The 22,672-nt window shown below is 37.6% G+C and overlaps 1 protein-coding gene across 1 annotated transcript in view; it reads right to left on the reverse strand.

Moving 5' to 3' along the window:
- The window catches only part of LOC124259151 (FH1/FH2 domain-containing protein 3-like), a 144,017-nt gene that overhangs the window by 20,921 nt on the left and 100,424 nt on the right, over positions 1-22,672 (reverse strand). The window contains 14 exon segments of the mRNA XM_046693247.1: positions 423-664; positions 667-720; positions 723-1,436; positions 2,624-2,860; positions 5,415-5,503; positions 6,095-6,259; positions 6,463-6,524; positions 6,725-6,868; positions 7,704-7,798; positions 8,845-8,956; positions 9,483-9,577; positions 10,004-10,109; positions 13,263-13,330; positions 22,061-22,119. Coding sequence (XP_046549203.1) covers positions 423-664; positions 667-720; positions 723-1,436; positions 2,624-2,860; positions 5,415-5,503; positions 6,095-6,259; positions 6,463-6,524; positions 6,725-6,868; positions 7,704-7,798; positions 8,845-8,956; positions 9,483-9,577; positions 10,004-10,109; positions 13,263-13,330; positions 22,061-22,119 — 2,242 coding nt within the window.

Genomic DNA, 22,672 nt, shown 5'->3' on the forward strand with positions numbered 1-22,672 from the left:
GTGCTTTTGTATTCACTCAAAATACAAACATGTCAAGCCTGTTACAACTTACCTAAAATATGTCAGATAATGCAAAAATATGCTAAAGAGATTTCCACAATTACAATTTGTACATTCTATATGCTCATCAGTAATTTTCATCAAACAACTTTCCAGTCAAGGAAGTGTTATCTAAAACTAATCACAACCTGTTGAATAAAAATAATAATATCGCTATGAAATCTGAATATCAATTTCAGTCACAATGACTGCTAAATCTGCATTATGAAATATGGAATATATGTTCAAGACATATTCAATCACTGTTTACCAATTCCAAATAACCTAAGAACAAAGTCTTTTTCTGCAAGGCATGGATTTGTTAACAAGGCCTGACATGTTTGTATGAGTTAGATTCACTCGTGTAACCCGTGGCCACTCACCTTAGTCTTAACCTCACTGGTCCTGGTTTCAAACAGGTGCTCCAGCTTCTCAGGATCCAGCTTGACTGGGACTAGCTGCTTCCACACTGTCTCATCCTTCGATTTAGGAGTCGGGGGCTGGGTCTGCAGAGTTCTCCAATGGAGACGGATAGTCTTCTTGTTCTTTGGCAAGTTGGCTCCCAAAGGAGGCGGCAAGTTAGAGTCCTCTGCAGGAGGACCTGCCATATTGGGAGGGGGTGGGGAGGAGGCATTCCTGGAGGTGGGGGTGGGGGCATGCCTCCCATCATTGGTGGTGGGGTGGGGGTGGTATACCACCGAGGGGTGGTGGTGGGGGAGGGAAACCCATTGGAGGAGGGGGAGGCATATCACCATTCATGTCAAATGCCATCTTAGTAGGTGCGAACACATCATCGTCATCCTCATCCCTGAGATCTGTGAAGTCCATGTCTTTAATTTTCAGAGGTCGCTTCAGTCTCCTCTGAATCCTCTCCCACTGCATGTCACTCTCCGTCTTCTTCACTTCTGGCTCTGGCACAGGTTTGGGTGCAGCAGGCTTAGAATGCAAGCCATCCTTAGCACGCCCAATCAAACCACTAGAATCACCTTGAGGTCTGCCCATCTCAATGGGCAGTTTGGACTCATCTTGAGGACCAAACCTACTAACAGCACTCTGTACACTGCCATCAGGAAATCTGTCCAAAACATGCTTTTTTGGAGGCACATTGGCACTGGATCCTTCATGGAAAGTCTCCTTCCTCTGAGACACACTCCCTCCCTGAATAAACGGACCTTGCAAGTCATCGTCATCGAGACCATGCTGCTGTTTGTACACCTGCCATCTCTTGTTGCTTGACAGTCCCTCAGACTCACCTTCAGGAGCATTACGCATCTGTCCTTGATTCAATGCATTGTTCTTAGCATCCAAGTTATTTGGTTCGTAGTTGTCTCCCTGACTGTTGAAGCTCTGATAGCCAGACTCGTTCAATCTCGAGCCTTTGGAGCTTCTTTGGTCATCTGCAAAAGAAATCACTATGGATTTATAATTGTGGACATCTCATCAAAATTATCAGGATAAAGGACAAGAAACAACATATATTGTGTTCAGTTTACATATTTCTTTACAGTAACTGGCATCTGATTCAGTGAGTGAGTGAGTTGGTTTTTACGCTGCTTTTAGCAATATTCCAGCAATGTCCCGGCAAGGGACACCAGAAATGGGTTTCACACATTGTACCCATGTGGTGAATCGAACCTTCGGCATGACAGGTGAATGCTTTACCCACGAGGCTACCGCGCCCCAGATTCAGTGATGTCTTCCCTGGGTCATCAAAGAAAGGATTTCTCAAACTCTACCTAATTTTCTTTTGAGATGCATGTTAAAACAAAGTGTCTCTGTACAGTCCTGTCCATGTTGGGAATCAAACCTGGACCATCTGTATGATGAGCAAACATAACCACTAGGCTACCCCACATCTCACTGAAGAACCAAATCATCAGATTCTAGGACATCAAGAACAAGAATGTGAACACAAATATTGTTTCTTGTCCTGACCATACATGCACAAGATTCAAACTTCATGCATGAAAACACTGAATGAGTCAACCCATGCATTGAAGTGTTATGACCATTCACATTACAGTGAATTACATGGCATACAGATGGATAAGATCATGATCAGGAACAAGACTTCTCGAAGTCATGAACACACATGTAATACATTAACATGTGCTGCATAATATTAGATTTTTAGATTTGAAGCTATTAATCTATCTATAAATGTTAACGCAGTCATCAAAGATTATCCTTTTGAATACTTGACATCTTATGGGTTAATTTGGATCATTATTGGACATTTTACTGACTGACTGAATATGGCTTTATGCCGTTTTTAGCAATATTCCAGCAATATCACGGCGGGGGGCACCAAAAATGGGCTTCACAAATTGTACCCATGTGGGGAATCAAACCGGGCCTACGACATGACTAGCGTGACGCTTTAACCACTAGGCTACCCCACTGCCTCAGACATTTTACTGTAGCTTGTCCTTGTGCAGGTGCAGAATACATCAAAATGAAATCAGAATAAAACATTTTGGGGATATTTTTTGCTCCTTCATCCAAGTGCAGAATGCACAAACAATGAATAAGTGTGAACTTCTCATTATTTCTGTCCAGTTGGCTTTTCAGTGAGACACCTTACCTAATGAGTCAATATCACTGAAAGAACTAAACGAGGCTGGATCCGGATCTGGCAAATGATCGTGGGCAGATTCTGGGGGGAAGGAGCTAGAGCTACTGGTGGTGCTGGTGGATGATATACTGGCAACTGATATGCGATCAGCCTCGGGGAGATCAACGATTTTCAATTCCTGTTCCTTTCGTAATGTCAGTTGACGTTCCCGCCGTCTCTCTCTGCGTTCCTGTCGACTTTCTGAGGCTGTGGGTATGTATACATGCAGTTAGTGGCACCACATGCACAAAAACAATGTCACACATAACAAATCTTGACACACTCTCTTATCCTGAGTGACTTGGATGGACAAACTTCTTACGTGTTGACTATTATAGTACAAAATCTATAATCATTTAAACAAACTTGGTACCATGACTCACTAAACATTATTAAAACAGTTTTAAAAGTTTCAAAAACTTTTAGAAATTTAGAAATACATACAATAAATTATTCAAATATTTTGCCAATCAGAAATTCGTGAGTATTTCTTTTTGACTCAGGATAAGCAACAGTCTAGTACATCACCAAACATATTAATACATGCAGAAATGATCAGTACCATCACAAACCTCATATCATGGTAACACTGGGGTATTTGGTTCCTTAATTAGGGTTTTGGGGCATGTTGGACAGATACAAAAGGTCTAATTATGGTAATTACTAATTATGGTAGGGTTCGGGTCAACTAAAAGGTAAAACTGATAAATGTACCTTCAATATTTGTAGCTGGAATTACAGAAGACAAAGACAGTGTTATATTTCTCAAATTACCGGTATTTCAAATTATGAAAAATATAAAATGGGCTTAAAATGACAAATTAGTTTGACTCTTAAGCTTATATAGGATGTTCTAAAAATTATTAATGCTGTAGAGTGTTATTATTCTAGGGCCCAGTACCACATAAACATTGACTGGTGTTTTCTCAAGTCTTGGTTATTGATGTCAAACTGAGTGTACAATCAGCAATGTCACACCTAAGTGCGCGGGAAAGGGATAAGGGAGGTAACTCGTGGGTGAGTGTATTTATACATCCGCTTCGGGAACTTCAAGAGATTCAAGTGTTCCACTACCATTCGAAGAGGAAAGGGAGATAAGCAAAAGATCATGAGTCAGGATAAGGTAAAATATTTAAATACAGGGGTAAAATTGTTGATGTCAAATAAACCAGAGACCAACTGTTGGAGAGTCTGACAAGCACTATTTTGGAGAGTCTTATCAATAATGTAATTAGGAACTTGGGTCTAAGTGTTTACTGCCAAATTACCATTTCTCCAATCAAAATGACAACCATGAATATAGATACAGTCAACTTCAGACATAACAAAATACAACCACATGATTCATTTGTCATGTAAATGGTACACTTAGAATTGTTTATCATATCACTGTTCAGTGATCTCAGGTATATTGCTCTTGCTATATCTGGAGTTGACTGTATGGTTAGCACACATTTTGTTATTTCCTGAACTTTATTAAAAACTGATACATGCAGTAGTCCATGCATTTGACATGTGTCAAGTGTGTATTATATACTCAGTCCAAAGAATAATTACTGTTGATTTGTGGTTGTCATAAAAAGTTGTCATTTAATGTCTTTGGATAAGGAATGTTGTGAGGGTAATACTATACTGAGTTAGAATGACTCAATCTAATAATGGCAGAGCAATTTCATTAACAATTTAGATAAAACAGAAAATGTGTCTCCAATTGTTCACTATCAAAAAATGCTAAATAGACAAATAAAACTACATGTACAGCTGAAGATAGTTTTTTTCTCAGTATGTCTATCAAATAGGTGGGTTTTTCAGATTTTCATAAGTTCTCTAAATTCAAGGCATGAGGCAGGAACAACCAGCCCTTACCTCTTGCTGTATATGAACAATACTGTCCTGTATCTGAAGGTGTATATGAACAATACTGTCCTGTATCTGAAGGTGTATATGAACAATACTGTCCTGTATTTGAAGGTGTATATGAACAATACTGTCCTGTATTTGAAGGTGTATATGAACAATACTGTCCTGTATCTGAAGGTGTATATGAACAATACTGTCCTGTATCTGAAGGTGTATATTAACAATACTGTCCTGTATCTGAAGGTGTATATGAACAATACTGTCCTGTATCTGAAGGTGTATATGAACAATACTGTCCTGTATCTGAAGGTGTATATTAACAATACTGTCCTGTATCTCTTGTTGTATATGAACAATACTGTCCTGTATCTGAAGGTGTATATGAACAATACTGTCCTGTATCTGAAGGTGTATATGAACAATACTGTCCTGTATCTGAAGGTGTATATGAACAATACTGTCCTGTATCTGAAGGTGTATATGAACAATACTGTCCTGTATCTGAAGGTGTATATGAACAACACTGTCCTGTATCTGAAGGTGTATATGAACAATACTGTCCTGTATCTGAAGGTGTATATGAACAACACTGTCCTGTATCTGAAGGTGTATATGAACAATACTGTCCTGTATCTGAAGGTGTATATGAACAATACTGTCCTGTATCTGAAGGTGTATATGAACAATACTGTCCTGTATCTGAAGGTGTATATGAACAATACTGTCCTGTTTCTCAAGGTGTATATGAACAATACTGTCCTGTATCTGAAGGTGTATATGAACAATACTATCCTGTATCTGAAGGTGTATATGCACAACACTGTCCTGGATCTCAAGGTGAATATGGTGAATACTGTCCTAATCTCATGGAGGACACTAGTAAACAGCAAGTTATACATACACTGGTTTCCATTATGCTGGTCTTGAGGGAAGGACTTGCGACTGAGCATGGGGAAGGGATCATTGTCTTCAGTTGGAGGACGGAACTGGCTGTAAACAAACAAGAATTAATAAACAGTTAGTGCTTATACCAACAAGTTGTTTTCATAACTGAATTTTATGAATGAAATCTTCACATAAGGGGAGACAACTCTTACTCTTCCCAAATGGAAGAAAGAATGGGACTCCGATTTGAAAGAAAACCGTGAAGAGAGCATTTCGCAATGAGTGAGTGCTACACTCATTATTATTACTGCCTCTATACACAACATGAAACTACAAGTTCTGAAGTAAGAGCAGGATGAGGAGATTGACCATTCCATCTCTTGAATCTCTACTAAAGAGTGTGGAAAGTTATATGTTATACAGCTGTTATATCAGGATAATCAGCTGATAATACCGTAATGGCACACACATGTCTTGTGTCAATGTTGGTACACACATCACAACACTGATCAAGACTAATCTCTGACCTACCTTACCTTACTATCACAGACAACAATCACAATCACAAACAAGTTACATAGTGGCACAGAAAACAATCACAAACTGTGTGCCAGAATCTTGAATCATTTTGCTCTCGCAAGATCTGATAAATGTACATACTTCAACATTAAACACTTAGCATTTAACATGGCTTACTCAAGCTGCTTTTTCTTCCTGTACATTTCTGCTGGAGTCAGTTTCTCCGTCTCCTGGGGTTTCTGAGGCAGTACCGACATGCTGACTGACTTTGTCATCTTGGCCATGCCAACACTGCGCCGACTCTTACGACCATCATCTTTACTAGTGGTACGAGGCTGACGTCTGGAATAAAACAACACCTTTGTTGAAACAGCCGCTATATATCATGTCCCTTATCATTATCATGTATCTTATTTGTTACTTGCTTGAAATATTGAACTATCAAAACAGTTTACATTGCTTACTGGTTCAGCATTTGACTGCATATGCTGATATAAAAGGTCAGTTTATAAAAATGAGTGTATACTATTTCCCACACAACTAACCTGAGGTTTTCAAGCTGAGGAATATCAGCTTTGTCCTCTCCATCTTCACTCTTTAGGGCAGCCTGTAAGGAACAAGAGATTTTAACGTTCACATAATTATACCACACACACTTCAATCAGCTCATACTCTGTTCTGTGCTCCAAAACAATGAGCCACTTTGAAAAAAGAAAATGATTAGGAAGACTGTTCTATTACATTTGAAAAGACAAAATGTCAAGTCATTAAAAATAAATGTAAGCAAACATTTTGTGTCAAACTGACCTCATATGTCTGGAACTGTGTGATGAGATCGAGGTCGGCACCCTTGCGGTTCATGTGCCTCTGCGTAATTCGGTCCATCCCCTGTTCCTCCAGCGCGTCCGTCACGTCGTAGAAGGAGTCCTGGTCAGGCAGTGCATTGATGACCTGCACAAATCATACAGACTCATGAGTAAGTGAGTGAGTTGGGTTTAAGTCGCTTTTAGCAATATTCCAGCAATATCACGGCGGGGGACACCAGAAATGGGCTTCATACATTGTACCCATGTGGGGAATCGAATCTGAATGCATTAACAACTAGGCTACCCCACCGCCCTGAAGACTTGTGAGGCTCTAGGTGTGACATAACCAGGGTGGTAGATGACACAGACTTTATAAAGCCTTAAGAAACACAGCTGCAATAGTACAGCTGAGTGCAATGAGTGAGTCTGTTTTTTACACCAAGCTGAAGCAGTATCCTAACTGCATACTCTGGAATGAGCTTCACATATAGTATCCAATTGAAACATCAAACCCAGAGCCTCTGTGTGATAATTCAAGCCTTATCTTGGATGCACCCCAGAGAACATTCAGACAACTGTAGGAACAGGAATCAAACTTCTTTGTCACAAGCAAACACCTATCCCATTGAGCCATATTCCCCTGCTTATTTTATTTGTTTGACATTTAAGACTGTCACATTATCAAAACATCATGTCATGTCCTTCACTAGCCGTGCAAGATGTATTTGTACTACTGCACAGCAAACCAGGGGAACCTAAATCAAACTGAGAAGACTGACTGACTGACTGAGTTTGGCTTTACGCCGCTTTTAGCAATATTCCAGCAATATCACGACAGGGGACACCAGAAATGGGCTTCACTCATTGTACCCATGTGGGGATTTGAACCCGGGTCTTCGGCGTGACGAGCCAGCGCTTTAACCACTAGACTACCCCACCGCCCCAACTGAGAAGATGTAATGCAAACTCCTGGCACTGACCTTGTTGATTAGAGTCATGGTGTAGATCAGGAGCTCTGTGTCAGTGCCGTCCTTTTCATCCAAAATGTTCATTAGGTTGGACCAAGGTCGGGATCCTAGAACAGGCATCAAGGAGCAAGTCAGTGACTAAGTTGGATCTAATGCCACTTTGAACAGTATTCTATTCCTGTAATATTATGGAAGTGACGCAGGTCCCAGATGTTTACCAGTTGGGTGAAACCCACAAGCATAGGTACAGTGCTAACAAACCTAGAGACATAATCATGGTGAACCAAACTTGTCATAGTTTTCTATCATGCTCAAGGGACACAACTCTGCAGAGCAAACTAAGTCTCTGTGCTCCTAGAATCAAAGAACTCAAACAACCCTTTAAGTTGATTTTGTAAACAGGTTTATTGTTTCAGTTCAAAAAGAGACAATCAAGTTTTCCTTGGCGAACTCTGAATGAATGTTCAGGAATATATTTCTTATTATTCATAATATCCAAGAGGGGTTAATAGACAAATATAAAAAGGTCGCTGATTCTGGTTTTTACAGGTTTCATGTACAATAGTTTCTCTCCTAATTTCATGAAACTTATTCAGGTATTCACGTTGAACATGCATGTAGATCATATTAAATGTTAACCATTCCAAATGTTGACATATCTTAAATGACAGTTCTGATTCTTCCCCATGATTGTTTAACACAAATCTGCCGACTATCAAAGTGTAAAGAGACAATGAAAGAACATGGCAACTTTTCCCCAAAATAACTCTCAGATGCAATAAAAATTTCGAAACAAAACATCTCTGAGGGCTGAAACTATACTCCTAACAACATGGGATCCAATTTAACCTTGCTAGCAACATATCTCTGAAAGCTACCAACACATCAGTTAATACCAATATTATTTGCCAAAATTACATCTCTCAGCAATGATACTATTTATGTAGCAACTAATCTCTGAGCGAAAATGCCACTTTCCTGACAACATATACTTCACACAAAAATTATGGATCATAAATATTTTTTTAAATAGTGTTATCAAACTCTGTGCACTGTCTTTACTTCATAAAACAACATCACCAAAATATTTATGATCACTAATCTATTTCGTTCAATATAATTATCTCATACTGATGCTACTTTCCTGACATACCTCTGCGAGAGTCAACACTGTTGATAGCCTTGATGAGCTGTTGTGTATTACTCTCAGTGTACTCCACGAAAACCAGGATCAGTTTAAGTGCTGTCTTCACCACCAGGCGGCCCTGAAAGGAAGCGAGACTGTCAATGAGTCCACTGTTCAATAAACGGGATGAGGCCACATATTGTCCCTCGCTCATCCTATATTTTGTGGTTAGGTCAATGACATATTTCAGAATAGAACTCGGAAATGATGGTGGGAAAATTATTCAGAAAAACGAATTTGAGATCTCTGATGTTTTAGACATACAGGAAGTATAGGAAATACTACACGTAACTCGTAGATAGGATGCTATGTGAAGTTGTATCTGTATTCCGATTTGGTAATACAGTTGTGTGGGAACTACAATATATATCTGTAGGTGTAACATCATGATACAAAAAATACAAAAAAGATCTGACAAAACTGAATATAAGTTTGAAACAAAAATATTTAAACCATGTTATTCTGTCATAATTCTTTCTGATAAGGGAGACTGTTTTCGTTTTTTTGACAGATTAACATATCTTTCTAGTTTTTTATTTGAACTTTATATTGAATTTCACTCCTCATCAGAAAGATGTGTGTGCTGCGATGTGTCATGCCGTTACCTTTGATGCGAGTAGGCCGTACAGCCACTGCACTGTGGCATTATGTCTGATCACCCCTTCCATACCATCGACGTACAGCATCACCTGTCCCAGGGCTGCAACAGTAACAACACTGCATGCACTGCTACGTAGACAACAACATCTACATATATAATTTGATCTACTATACGTGAGACTACCATGATATGAAACCATAAAATGTAAGCAATCTACAGTTACTGTTTACTTAATATTTGTTCAAGTAGATATTATGTTGTCTGCATCTATTGCAAACACCTTAGACAGAAAACAAGGCAAGTCACAGAAATAAAAATGTCTTTGAAATAAATTATTCAACATCATACACTTTTAACTGAATTGGCATCAAGCTCATTACTTACGAAACTGACCGAACAAAAACAATCATCACATAAAGTAAAATATAGTTTAATAAAGTTACAGATATTTACATTTTGACCAATCCAAACTAATCGGTTTGCTTAAAATCTGTTAATCACAAATTTATAGCTAGTCTGACTCACCCCTAAGTATATAATTCTGATAGTTCTGGTCCGCCTCCGAGCCCACTTTGATAAGGCAGTCGAGTCCATCATTGTTGACAAACTCATGGACGAGATCCTTATCATCCTGTAACACATCACCTCAAACTGTAAATACCTCAAAAGTCAAATACATCTACATCAGAGTTCATTTCAGACAGACATACCAATTGAATTGTTGTCTTCGGTACAATTGGACATTTTCTCATGATACATGCATTACCGGTACTCATTTAGCCTCAAAATTGGCAATAAATTTCAATCTTAGTAATCCCTGTTTGTTTGCTTGTTGTTTAATGCCTTACTCAGCAATATTCCAGCTATATGGTGGTGGTCTGTAAATACTCGAGTCTCTACCAGACAATCCAGTGATAGCTGTCTTACTCAGCAATATTCCAGCTATATGGTGGTGGTCTGTAAATACTCGAGTCTCTACCAGACAATCCAGTGATAGCTGTCTTACTCAGCAATATTCCAGCTATATGGTGGTGGTCTGTAAATACTAGAGTCTCTACCAGACAATCCAGTGATAGCTGCCTTACACAGCAATATTCCAGCTATATGGTGGTGGTCTGTAAATACTAGAGTCTCTACCAGACAATCCAGTGATAGCTGCCTTACTCAGCAATATTCCAGCTATATGGTGGTGGTCTGTAAATACTAGAGTCTCTACCAGACAATCCAGTGATAGCTGCCTTACTCAGCAATATTCCAGCTATATGGTGGTGGTCTGTAAATACTAGAGTCTCTACCAGACAATCCAGTAGACAATCCTGATAGCAATATTGCTATATGGTGGTGGTCTGTAAATACTAGAGTCTCTACCAGACAATCCAGGGATAGCTGCCTTACTCAGCAATATTCCAGCTATATGGTGGTGGTCTGTAAATACTAGAGTCTCTACCAGACAATCCAGTGATAGCTGCCTTACTCAGCAATATTCCAGCTATATGGTGGTGGTCTGTAAATACTCGAGTCTCTACCAGACAATCCAGTGATTAAAATCATGAGCATCGATCTACGCAATTGGGATACGATGACATGTCTTAACCAAGTCAGCGAGCCTGACCACCCGATCCTGTTAGTCGCCAGTTACGACAAGCATGGGTTGCTGAAGACCAATTCTAACCCAGATCTTCACGGGAACACAAATATGGGTTGCTGAAGACCAATTCTAACCTGGATCTTCATGTGCATCTATTCCCTGAGACATCATAGGAGTTAATAGTTCAATTACCAAAGTGGTCACATGATTTCAAGACAAGGATACCCACCAACATGCTTGTTTCTGCAGTGATCCATTTATTTTAACTTCATCAAATTTAATTGAACATAGTTTCATCAATAAACAAGCACACATGATAAGATCATCATCTCACATTCCAATGTAACATACTTAACCTGATCCTGTGACCTACTCCAGAGTATGAATGGCAACGCTGCAGTCTCAAGTGTACATTTCCCATACCACTCAGACAGACATGAATAGCCTCATTCAGGTGTTGTGTAATACACCATGGCATCGGCTGCTTCACAGACAGATACACCGCTTCCCCTATATCCTTACCATGGACAAATAGTGTAAAGTACAAAGTACAGTAAACTACGTTTATAATGTAGTGACCAGAAATTATAGTTTGTAATAACTGTAGTTTGTTATATGTGTTTCAACTAAAATATACATATGCTATTATTTAACAATTTATACTGCTACCATCTTTCATTTCATTGAGGTAGTATCACTTATCCATAAAATCTTTGTTTGTCTTTTTTATGATATATTGTATCCATCCATCCATTTAAATTGTATATTGTCTCATCCATCTAGTTGTATAATGAATCCATCCATTGATGAAGACATAGGGTATCAATCCATTTATTTCTGTTATATATTGTATCATCCATCTAGTCATATAATGAATCAATCCATTGATGAAGACATAGGGTATCAATCCATTTATTTCTGTTATATATTGTATCATCCATCTAGTTGTATAATGAATCAATCCATTGATGAAGACATAGGGTATCAATCCATTTATTTCTGTTATATATTGTCTCATCCTTCTAGTTGTATAATGAATCCATCCATTGATGAAGACATAGGGTATCAATCCATTTATTTCTGTTATATATTGTATCATCCATCTAGTCGTATAATGAATCCATCCATTGATGAAGACATAGGGTATCAATCCATTTATTTCTGTTATGTATTGTCTCATCCATCTAGTTGTATAATGAATCAATCCATTGATGAAGACATAGGATATCAATCCATTTACTTCAGTTATATATTGTATCATCCATCTAGTTGTATAATGAATCCATCCATTGATGAAGACATAGGATATCAATCCATTTATTTCTGTTATATATTGTATCATCCATCTAGTTGTATAATGAATCCATCCATTGATGAAGACATAGGATATCAATCCATTTATTTCTGTTATATATTGTATCATCCTTCTGGTTGTTTAATGAATCTTTCCATTCAAGTTTAAATGGTATCCATCCATTTATTTATGTTATATATTGTATCATCCTTCTGGTTGTTTAATGAATCTTTCCATTCACGTTTTATATGGTATCCATCCATTTATTTATGTTATATATTGTCTCATCCTTCTGGTTGTTTAATGAATCTTTCCATTCAAGTTTTATATGGTATCCATCCATTTATTTATGTTATATATTGTCTCATCCTTCTGGTTGTTTAAAGAATCTTTCCATTCAAGTTTTATATGGTATCCATCCATTTATTTATGTTATATATTGTATCATCCTTCCGTTGTTTAATGAATTTTTCCATTCAAGTTTTATATGGTATCCATCCATTTATTTATGTTATATATTGTCTCATCCTTCCGGTTGTTTAATGAATCTTTCCATTCAAGTTTTATATGGTATCCATCCATTTATTTATGTTATATATTGTCTCATCCTTCCGGTTGTTTAATGAATCTATCCATTCAAGTTTTATATGGTATCCATCCATTTATTTCTGTTATATATTGTATCACCATCCAGTTGAAGAATGAATCCATCCAGTTATACGTCTAAGTGATATATCTATTAAATGTTACGAGATATATCCAGCCAGCCTGCCATTTATTCCATTAACCCTGGCCTATTTCACTTGTCCATCTACCATTTCTTCAGACTACAGTACATCTTATGAACAAATAACCCATCGTAAAGCTGCTAATCACTTGTTGCATAGCAACAGACAACTTACCTGAAAGATTTGCTTCAGTGAAAATAAAGCTCTTCGTAATTCTCTCCCAGTCGATGTCAGTAATTTTTCTGAAAAATAAGCAAAAAACATTAGCACAATTCACTTAGAAATAATTAAAAAATTAAAAACATCCACCATGGACTGAAAGTCCCAAATCAAAAAGTGGCCCAATACTATCCCAGCTTGTCCAAACTATACACAACAAATACACTACAAATACACAACACTACACATGGGTAGTGAAAAATAAACCAAAATTTGGTTTGACATAAAAAGTATAAATATAGACATATTTGCCCAGTAAGTTATCACAAAAGTATCAGCCCCAGTAAGAGTCCAAGCTTGTCTAAATTCCACAGCAAATATTACACATCACGTAACAATAGTCAATGGCAAAACAAAATTTGTTTAGGATAGATTAAAAAAGTATAAGAAAACAATTTTCCCTGTACATTTTCGTGAAAATATCAAAAAGTGACTAAGACAGATCACAGTTTATCCGAATCGGACCAAAATCCACATCCTGCCCATCGACAACACTCCATGACAAAACAAAATTTGGTTGGAAATAAGAAATAGTATAAATAAAGACAATCTGCCCTGTAAATGATCCCGCATGACGTTGGGCCTCTCTGGTAGGACCAGAGCGTCCATGCAATATGGCTTGGTTTCCTCGTACTCAATGAACTGAAGAAGATTGGCAAAGTAGGAAAATCAAACAAGCAAACAACCAGTTTTTGGAATATTTTCCATTTGTAACAGACCAAGACTGAAGGAAATATTCCACGAATTTGTCCCGCGATGTTTGTTGAGTGATGCCACCTTGTTTAACACCTTTTGATATTTGCATTATATTATACAAGGGTATTGAAAACACTTGAAATATGTCTTTAAAACAATATCACCCCCAGACAGGAGAGACACTTTGTTTCTCAATGCTACCATTCAACCCTGTCCCTTTGCAATCATCAGCTGGTGATAATATTGCATATTTAAATTGGGTACAGTCAAGGTTGTTTTCTACTACAGTCCCAATTAACTGTTTTATATACAGCTTTCTGGTGATCCCAAAATTACAGAATTTAGAGATAAATTAATTCTGTTTAGCCATTTCTGACCTAATGACTAATTACCAATGTATTGTCAAGGTGACAGACTCAGGACAACCATTGTCTTAAAGAATCTATTATTCCAAATGATTCTAACCCAATAGTAATGACATGTATATACCTAAAGTCTGACTTAATTGGCATTAATTGTGAGGATGTTATCCTATTGTTAATCCCCATTGTATGTTTAAGATCTTCACGAGCTGTGTAACCCTAGCTATTACACATTAGTTACAGTTGTTTAAATCTTCAATTTCTGTTGAAATGATCTTCCTTGAGATGACTGTGTTCATTTTGAGAAGCTTCTAGCACAGGATCTGATAAGTTCTGACATAGTTTGATGTGTTTGTATCATAAGAGCGGCGATATGGGCCATGTGATATAACAGATATCATATAGGTGGAGATATATACTGTTCTTTCTGTACAATATCAGATATGTACATACTGACTAATATAGTTATATTATCAGATTGCATCCCTGAAGATGTAGGCCATTTGTGAATATGGGACATCAGATCAGGTGTGGCGATATAGGTTATTCAAACTGAAATGTGTATTGTATGTGAATACATTGACTGTTCAACACGTGTATTATACAACATGTGATATTATGTTTATCCAATATGTATGACTGTATCAGACATATGATATTTATTAGGGTAATACACTAATATCAGATAAGAAAGGATAAGTAATTTTTATAATTACCAGTAGATACATTAAGATTAGGTATTGATGTTTCTTCTTTATATATTCAGTCCATGGGAAGTATAACTGGATTCGTGACATTTGCAGTGCATCAAATATGTGAAAAACATTTTTTTACAATACAGGAAAACCGTCACTTCAGATCATCCCATTCCCAGCTCAGGTATTCATAAATTAGGAATATAGAATGATATTCCTTTCAAGTACGATTATAGATATCAGGGGTGGTGGGATAGCCTAGTGGTTTAAGTGTTCTCTTTGTCAGGCCAAAGACCTGGGTTTGATTCCCCACATGGGTACAATTAGTGTTAAGCCCATTTCTGGTGTCCACCGCCGCGATATTGATGGAATATTGCTAAAAGTGGCGTAAAACTACATTCACTCACAATTAGATATCAGTAATTTTCCATATTGCAGGGATGATTTTCAGCAATCTGTTCATATAATTTTCACATTTATTTTGTGCTTTATACCACTGGGCAGATAATCAAGACTCGTTCTCAGGCATTGACGTTTTATCATTTCGTAACAAACAGGGTTGAGTCTATAGGGGTTTTCAAGTCATCTGTTTATTTTATACAGGGTGATCTCCTAACGTCAAAGGCCATGTGACAGACTGTGTGTAAATATCAATGTCCTGTGGGGTGTTAACACAACTATGAAAGGCCCTAGCCACCGATGTAGACAAATTAAGCTGTCACAGCTCCGATTACACAGCCAGTAAAACCCAAATAGCTCCAATTTGTTCTACACTGTACATCATTGTCTTCAGCGTGCACTCTGTCCAATCAGGAATGAGTCCTATCCCCTGCCATGTTTTATAAGCAAGCATTGTTAAGAGTTGTGTGATGGTTGAGTGGCTCCAGCCTTCTCACCTTGGTTGTGTGTCTGTGGTCAGGGACCTGTGATACGAGATTATATACACCAGGGGAGATAATACTACAAGTGTCAGATTTAATCACTGGTTGCTATTGTCATAAAGCATATGTTCACATTATCCTATAATCACTGGTTAAGATGTTTAAAGTGTTATGAAGCATACATTCATAACTATCCATGTCTGACCCTATTTGTTTTATAGTGTTCTTGAGGAACTGTATAATTGATCTGGGACTGATATAAATATTAACATCCTATGGGTGTTAACACAACTATAAATGCCCTATCCACCAATTCAGACAAATTAACCTGTCACTTGTCCGAAATAGACAGCTTAGGCAGGTAGTCTTTTTTTGTATAATATATTCCTAAAAGTTTGTTTTCGTTAAAGTTTTCTTTCTTTTTAGTTGAACACTCTATTCAAGCAAATAAAAAAAAAAAAAGTTAATAATCAAGATCAGGTAAACCGGTGGTTGATATTATGACTGACATTGGGATAAATATTACCCACCATTGAACATGTTGAGGTACAATGACACACTGTTAACCAAGTCATGTATCGGACCACCCAATCCCTTCAGTCGGCTCTTACCACAAGTTGCTAGGCTCCATAACCTGAGATCCCAATCAAGTAAAACTATTTACCTATATTGATCCTCTTACACATGTAATGAACATAATAAATCCCTCAACATTAAGTTATAGTTTCACTACTGATGCAAAACATCTATCTGAAATATGCACAATTATGTTGTTTTTAAAAAATTGACACTAACGCTTCCTTTCATTATTTTCCTCAAATTGTGTTCAGAATGTTATTAACTTTCATCATTCAGAAGGGATAGACAACATGAGGTAAATCAACCTAATTCATAGCTCAATTCAGACAAGTGATTAAGATTTGGGTAGAAAACAATCAGGTCTGTTTGGTCAAGGTTTCAACAGAATTCAGTCAAACAACAGGAATATCCACTTAGTTGTACAAAACACTACTGACCTTGAGGCTCGTAAGGGACCGTTCATAATTTATGGCTAGGGGTGGGGGGTTGATGATGATTTTTAAGGGGGGGTCACCCATTTGTTCTGGGGAGGTAGGGGTCATCAATTTTGTACATGTACATATTTAAAAATTATGCTTAAAAAATATTGGAAGGGGGAGGGCGGATCATTGATTTTGTACATGACATGCAGGGGGGGGTCACTTACTTTGTACATGAATTTTAGGGGGGTCATTCACATTGTACATGCTTCTCCATAAAAATCATCATCACCCCCCCTGGCCATAAACTATGAACGGTCCCTTAAGATACCCGTAAGATATCTGTTTTAGATTTTTCTACAGCGAACCTGTGAAAAAAAACACCTATAACTGTGCTTTAGGAAAACCTGTCTTACTAACTGTGATTGGATATATATCGTCTTGCAACAAAGTGAAATGTTTTTCCCAACTCCTTTCATTGTCCCCAGTTCGAGTAACATACCTCTGTGTCTGGTGATACACAATCATTGTGTCTGTGTGGAGTATAGGTTTACATGGCGGCCTGTATAATACACACACAGACAGGTGTATAACTGTCACTCCTAGATGTCACACTGTGTAACATTGTACAACATACAGGTGTTATACCATGGCTTTATTACACCATAGTGCTCAAACCGGACATGGTGAATATACTCTTAATAATAGTACACAATTTATTTTTTTTCCATTAACGGAAAACATGTTTTGAAACTGACAAATAATGTCTCAAAAGAAAGATTTATTTTGACAGTAACAGAGAAATGAAAGAATTTTATCATGCATATCTACATTTAAGAGGCTATTTTTGCATATAATTTGCATTTAAATAATTTATTCAAACAGTATGCATCTATGTAAAACATGTGATATCTTGATGTTTCTAAAAATAAATCCTATATTTCACGATCCTGTCATACTAATGAGATTGTTCACATTATTCAGTAGCACCTGAGAAACAGATAGATAACAGGTTCCCTCTCTCTGGTGTTTACCTATGACACTCATACAGTTATTTACAACCTTTCCCACAGAGGTTGTCATTTCCCTATCTGATGTAAGAAGGCCTCATTACCACTTGAGGGACAATCCAGCCCCCACAATAAGTCTATTGGATGTCAATACACCATTGTGAGTCTCTACCTGACTACCAGTACACTATACATACATGGACAGACGCTCTACTGTAACTACAAGCCATGTCTTCCTCACAACTAGCTGTATATCTATCTGTACTACTCAGAACAAGTAACGGAACATCCAGTTGTTTTATATTACTAATGGTATGGTATGAAAGATGTGCTATAGTAATTATGAAAGAATCATATATTCATTAAGAAAATATCTTTTGAGCAAAGTCTTCAAAGGAATTTAGAAGTTGGTGTACTAATACAAGACAAATCTTATGGATAACAACTTCTTTATTTGTTTGTCACAACACTTCCTATACAAGAACACACACACACACGAACGAACAGATGAACACACACACGATTGAACACACACACACAAACACACACACACACACACACACACACACACACACACACACACACACACACACACACACACACACACACACACACACACACACACACACACACACACACACACACACACACACACACACTTTTCCACCTGAAGAAGGCAAGAACTAGCCCAGAAACGTTGTGACAAACAAATTAGAAAGTTGTTATGTATAACTTTCACATTGTATCTTTTGAGCAGTATATATTAATGCTGCAAAGATTTTTTTGCAATATGTTCTGTTGGATAGAACTGTTATAATGTACAATACAATCACAATATTGAAAACAGCCCTTCCTATATGAGTTGTATCTTTCTGACCTTACACATCTGACATACACATGATATGGTTTGACATGACATGACAAGCATGTGCTTGTCAGTTATTGAAGTTCTAGGTGTTTAAGCACACCGAGCCAATGCAATAAACGCTGAACTACTGCACTGGTTTGTCAGTTCAATATCCAATAAGCACTAAAAGTCTTTAAAAAGAAAATTATACAGAGGTAACTTTTTTATATTTTCTTAATTTAATGCCATTATGTCTCTCAATTTTAATCATGTGCAGCCCCCCACTGTATAATAAAAGATGATTAACTGGTTTTGATTTTAAAGGCATAAACTTTAGCAATAGAAATATAAAGGCCAGGCTGACTGTGTGTAGGTATAAAAATCAATATTTGAAATCACAATTTCCTGGACGTATGGATGACTTTATTTTGTAACGTTACCAGATATTAGTTTCCACTCAGTGTCACATAAAAACTCTCTAAGTTTGACAAACGGCACCTACGACCAGCCTTCCATACTAGTAGCTACGCCTGAAGGACAAACACTGTCAATAGGACAGATTCACCTCACCGTGAGATGTCCCTTTCAGTTATTTGACCACCCTGAGGCTGAATAATGAACACCTGATGGTTATTGGCAATATTGATAACTGTTGCTCTCTCTATTCAGTCACGGCCCATTAATCATAGCGATGGCTGAAGTATGACACGAGGTGAAAGGTCAGAATGACCTAGGGAGGGTATGCTGTGTGTACATAATCTCTATCTACAGTAGCTTCGTCTTAGGGGGATTTCCAGCTTTATTGTACATTAGGGTATGACAAAAAGGAATAAGACTTAAGTAACACATTTATTCAATTAATAATAGTTAATAATGTATCAATAAACTAATTCCGTGTTAAGTCCATATTTTTAATGTTCCCCACAAAAGTTCATGTAAACAATTATTCTGTTATAATTACTGTGAAAGGAAAAGATCATTAAAATATTTTTAATAAACATTTATCCCAGGCTAATGCGCATTAAATGTTAAGAATACTATTAAATTTCCTTTGATTTCTACATGTACAATACATAAGAGTGAAAGGCTGAGCGTTATTTACATCATTATGAACAATGTAGGCACATTTTATGGATAACTCTACATTGGGGAATAGCAATAGTGATGGAATAGATACTTATGCGGTTATAAAGCAGGGCTTTATTTCAGTCCTTCAAGTTAATGGTACAGGATCTAGACTGAAACATTGCTATTACAGTAACATTCAGAAGATATTCTCCATAAATTGTGTCAGTAAAAATGTCATCTGTCAACTTCAAAGATATGCCTATCAAATAATTCACATTCAGAATTACATATTTTCTATGTAGCATGACATTCAAATTTAAATAATAAATAGAAAACTCAGTTGAAATGTACAGTCACCAACAATTGTCGACTGTCTACCAGATAATTAAAGAACATTTCATGCCCCATTAATGACCTATGCATACATAGTGTGAATAAATGCATAAATATGCAAAGGAAGGCCTCATGGAAAAATTAAAGAAATTGTGTTCAGCTGTACATGTTTAGCTGTACTTCAAAGAGTGAGTGAGTGAGTATGGTTTTATGCCGCTTTTAGCAATATTACAGCAATATCACGGCGAGGGACACCAGAAATGGGCTTCACATATTGTACCCATGTGGGGAATCAAACCCGGGTGTTCGGCGTGACGAGCCAATGCTTTAACCACTAGGCCACCCCACCACCCCTGTACTACAGGTAATAATGTCACGTATGACCAAGTCATATTTCGCAAATTCCCACTTATGAATTATTCCCATCTAGCTGAGTACCTTCAGCCAATGAAATTACAGGGAAGTTTCTCAGAGATTTAAATCTGAAACGACTATGTTATGTGAGAGCATGAATCTGAATTATTATTCACACAGTATGACAGTTGAAAGGGAAGGGATTGTCTCAAAACTCCTACATGTATTTCTACTGACTGGGAAAGGTCACATGTCAAAGTCTAAGTCCATTTTTAAACAAGACTTGATCCAATATACTCACTGACTGAGTTTGGTTTTACGCAACATCACGGCTGGGGACACCAGAAATGGGCTTCTCACATTGTACCCATGTGGGGATTCGAACCCGGGTCTTCGGCGTGACGAGCCAACGCTTTAACCACTAGGCTACCCCACCGGCCCTGATCCAATATACATTGTTTACCACCCTACTATATTTCTTGTCTATAACACTAACACAGGTTACACACTTTTATATTTCTGTATATAAAATGAACATGAATAGCATGAAGTCCAGTACCAATGACTGTTCATCAAGCTTGTAACAACAGTGAAATGATAATTTTTGCTTTCTGTATGATGTTTGTATATTATGAAGGTTTTTCACACTATAAAGCATGTTTAATTAAAATTGCAAACATACATATTCATCGTCAAAATATTTCAGTTTTGTGAGCAGACTGTTTAGTCACACCCTTCCATTATAGGAAAGTGTCACGTTTTATTAGTCATTCCAAACTTCACCAAACTTCAAGCATATTTCCAACAATATCTGATGACACCATTTCCTTCCTGTATTCATGTCCTAACAAAAATAGATGTCCGTGACCAACAAGTAAGCATTTTCCTGAGGATGAGACTGACTGACTGACTGAGTTTAGTTTTATGCCGCTTTTAGCAATATTTCAGCAATATCACGGCTGGGGACACCAGAAATGGGCTTCACACATTGTGCCCATGTGGGGCATCGAACCCGGGTCTTCGACGTGACGAGCCAACGCTTTAACCACTAGGCTACCCCACCGGCCCTGAGGATGAGACAATCCCTGTGAAATGAGAATGAGTAAGTTGAAGTGTAGTAACATACCACTTAAACTGACTGACTGAGTTTGGTTTTATGCCACTTTTAGCAATATTCCAGCAACATCACGGTGGGGGACACCAGAAATGGGCCTCACGCATTGTACCCATGTGGGGATTCGAACCCGGGTCTTCTGCGTGACGAGCCAACGCTTTAACCACTAGGCTACCCCACCGCCCTATACCACTTAGGAGCAACATATTGTCTATAACAGACCAGTAAGGGCAGTGACATACTGTCTATCATTTACTTCTCTAAACTAGAGAACTCCCCCAACTGGAAGGCACCGCCCACCAGCCATGACGGAGAATTGTTGTAATGTGAGACAATTGGGGTTGTTTAACTTCTGTGGAGAAAACTATAGATCAGTAAAACAGTGGACTACTTACCTATAATAGCATGTACCCTGACTGTCAGTTGAGTTCGCAGAATCAGCGTGTTCTTCCGCCTGAAAAGATAGTGCCAAGAGTTATGGAAGATATCTCTACTTCCCTCCCACTGTGTTGTATCACGAAAACTGGGGAATATGGGTGTATATCATATGTGTATATAAAGCAATAGCATCCAGTGGCCATGTACCAGAATAACCACAACCTCTACAGCATTGAAACAGATATGAAAGAAAAACGATTAGTGTATATAAAAAACAATGACGACACATGTAACAGTTTATGAGTTTCGTACTACAACAAAGAGAACAGGTGCTCCTTTCACGAAGCAACATTTACTAAGGTTAACCTTAACTCCCATTCTTTAACATTGCACTAAGGTTAACTTAGTGACTTACAATCACCTTAGTGCTTTGTGAAAGGCCCTGGTCAGTTGTTTGAATCAGCTAAAGAACTCAAAGCTTTTAAATGGAGGTGGACAAATTTATTTTTTGTTATATGGATGAGCCTTCAACCTTCTCTATTGGTACAAAACTGTTTACTATATTCCTTGTTAAAAGTTGCTGTCTGAGACTGCAAGAAAGAGAAGAAACTAAAACATTTCTGATAATG

Source organism: Haliotis rubra, unplaced genomic scaffold, assembly GCF_003918875.1.
Source record: "Haliotis rubra isolate DU_JTF1 unplaced genomic scaffold, ASM391887v1 Scf710, whole genome shotgun sequence".
Classification (NCBI taxonomy): Eukaryota; Metazoa; Mollusca; class Gastropoda; order Lepetellida; family Haliotidae; genus Haliotis; species Haliotis rubra.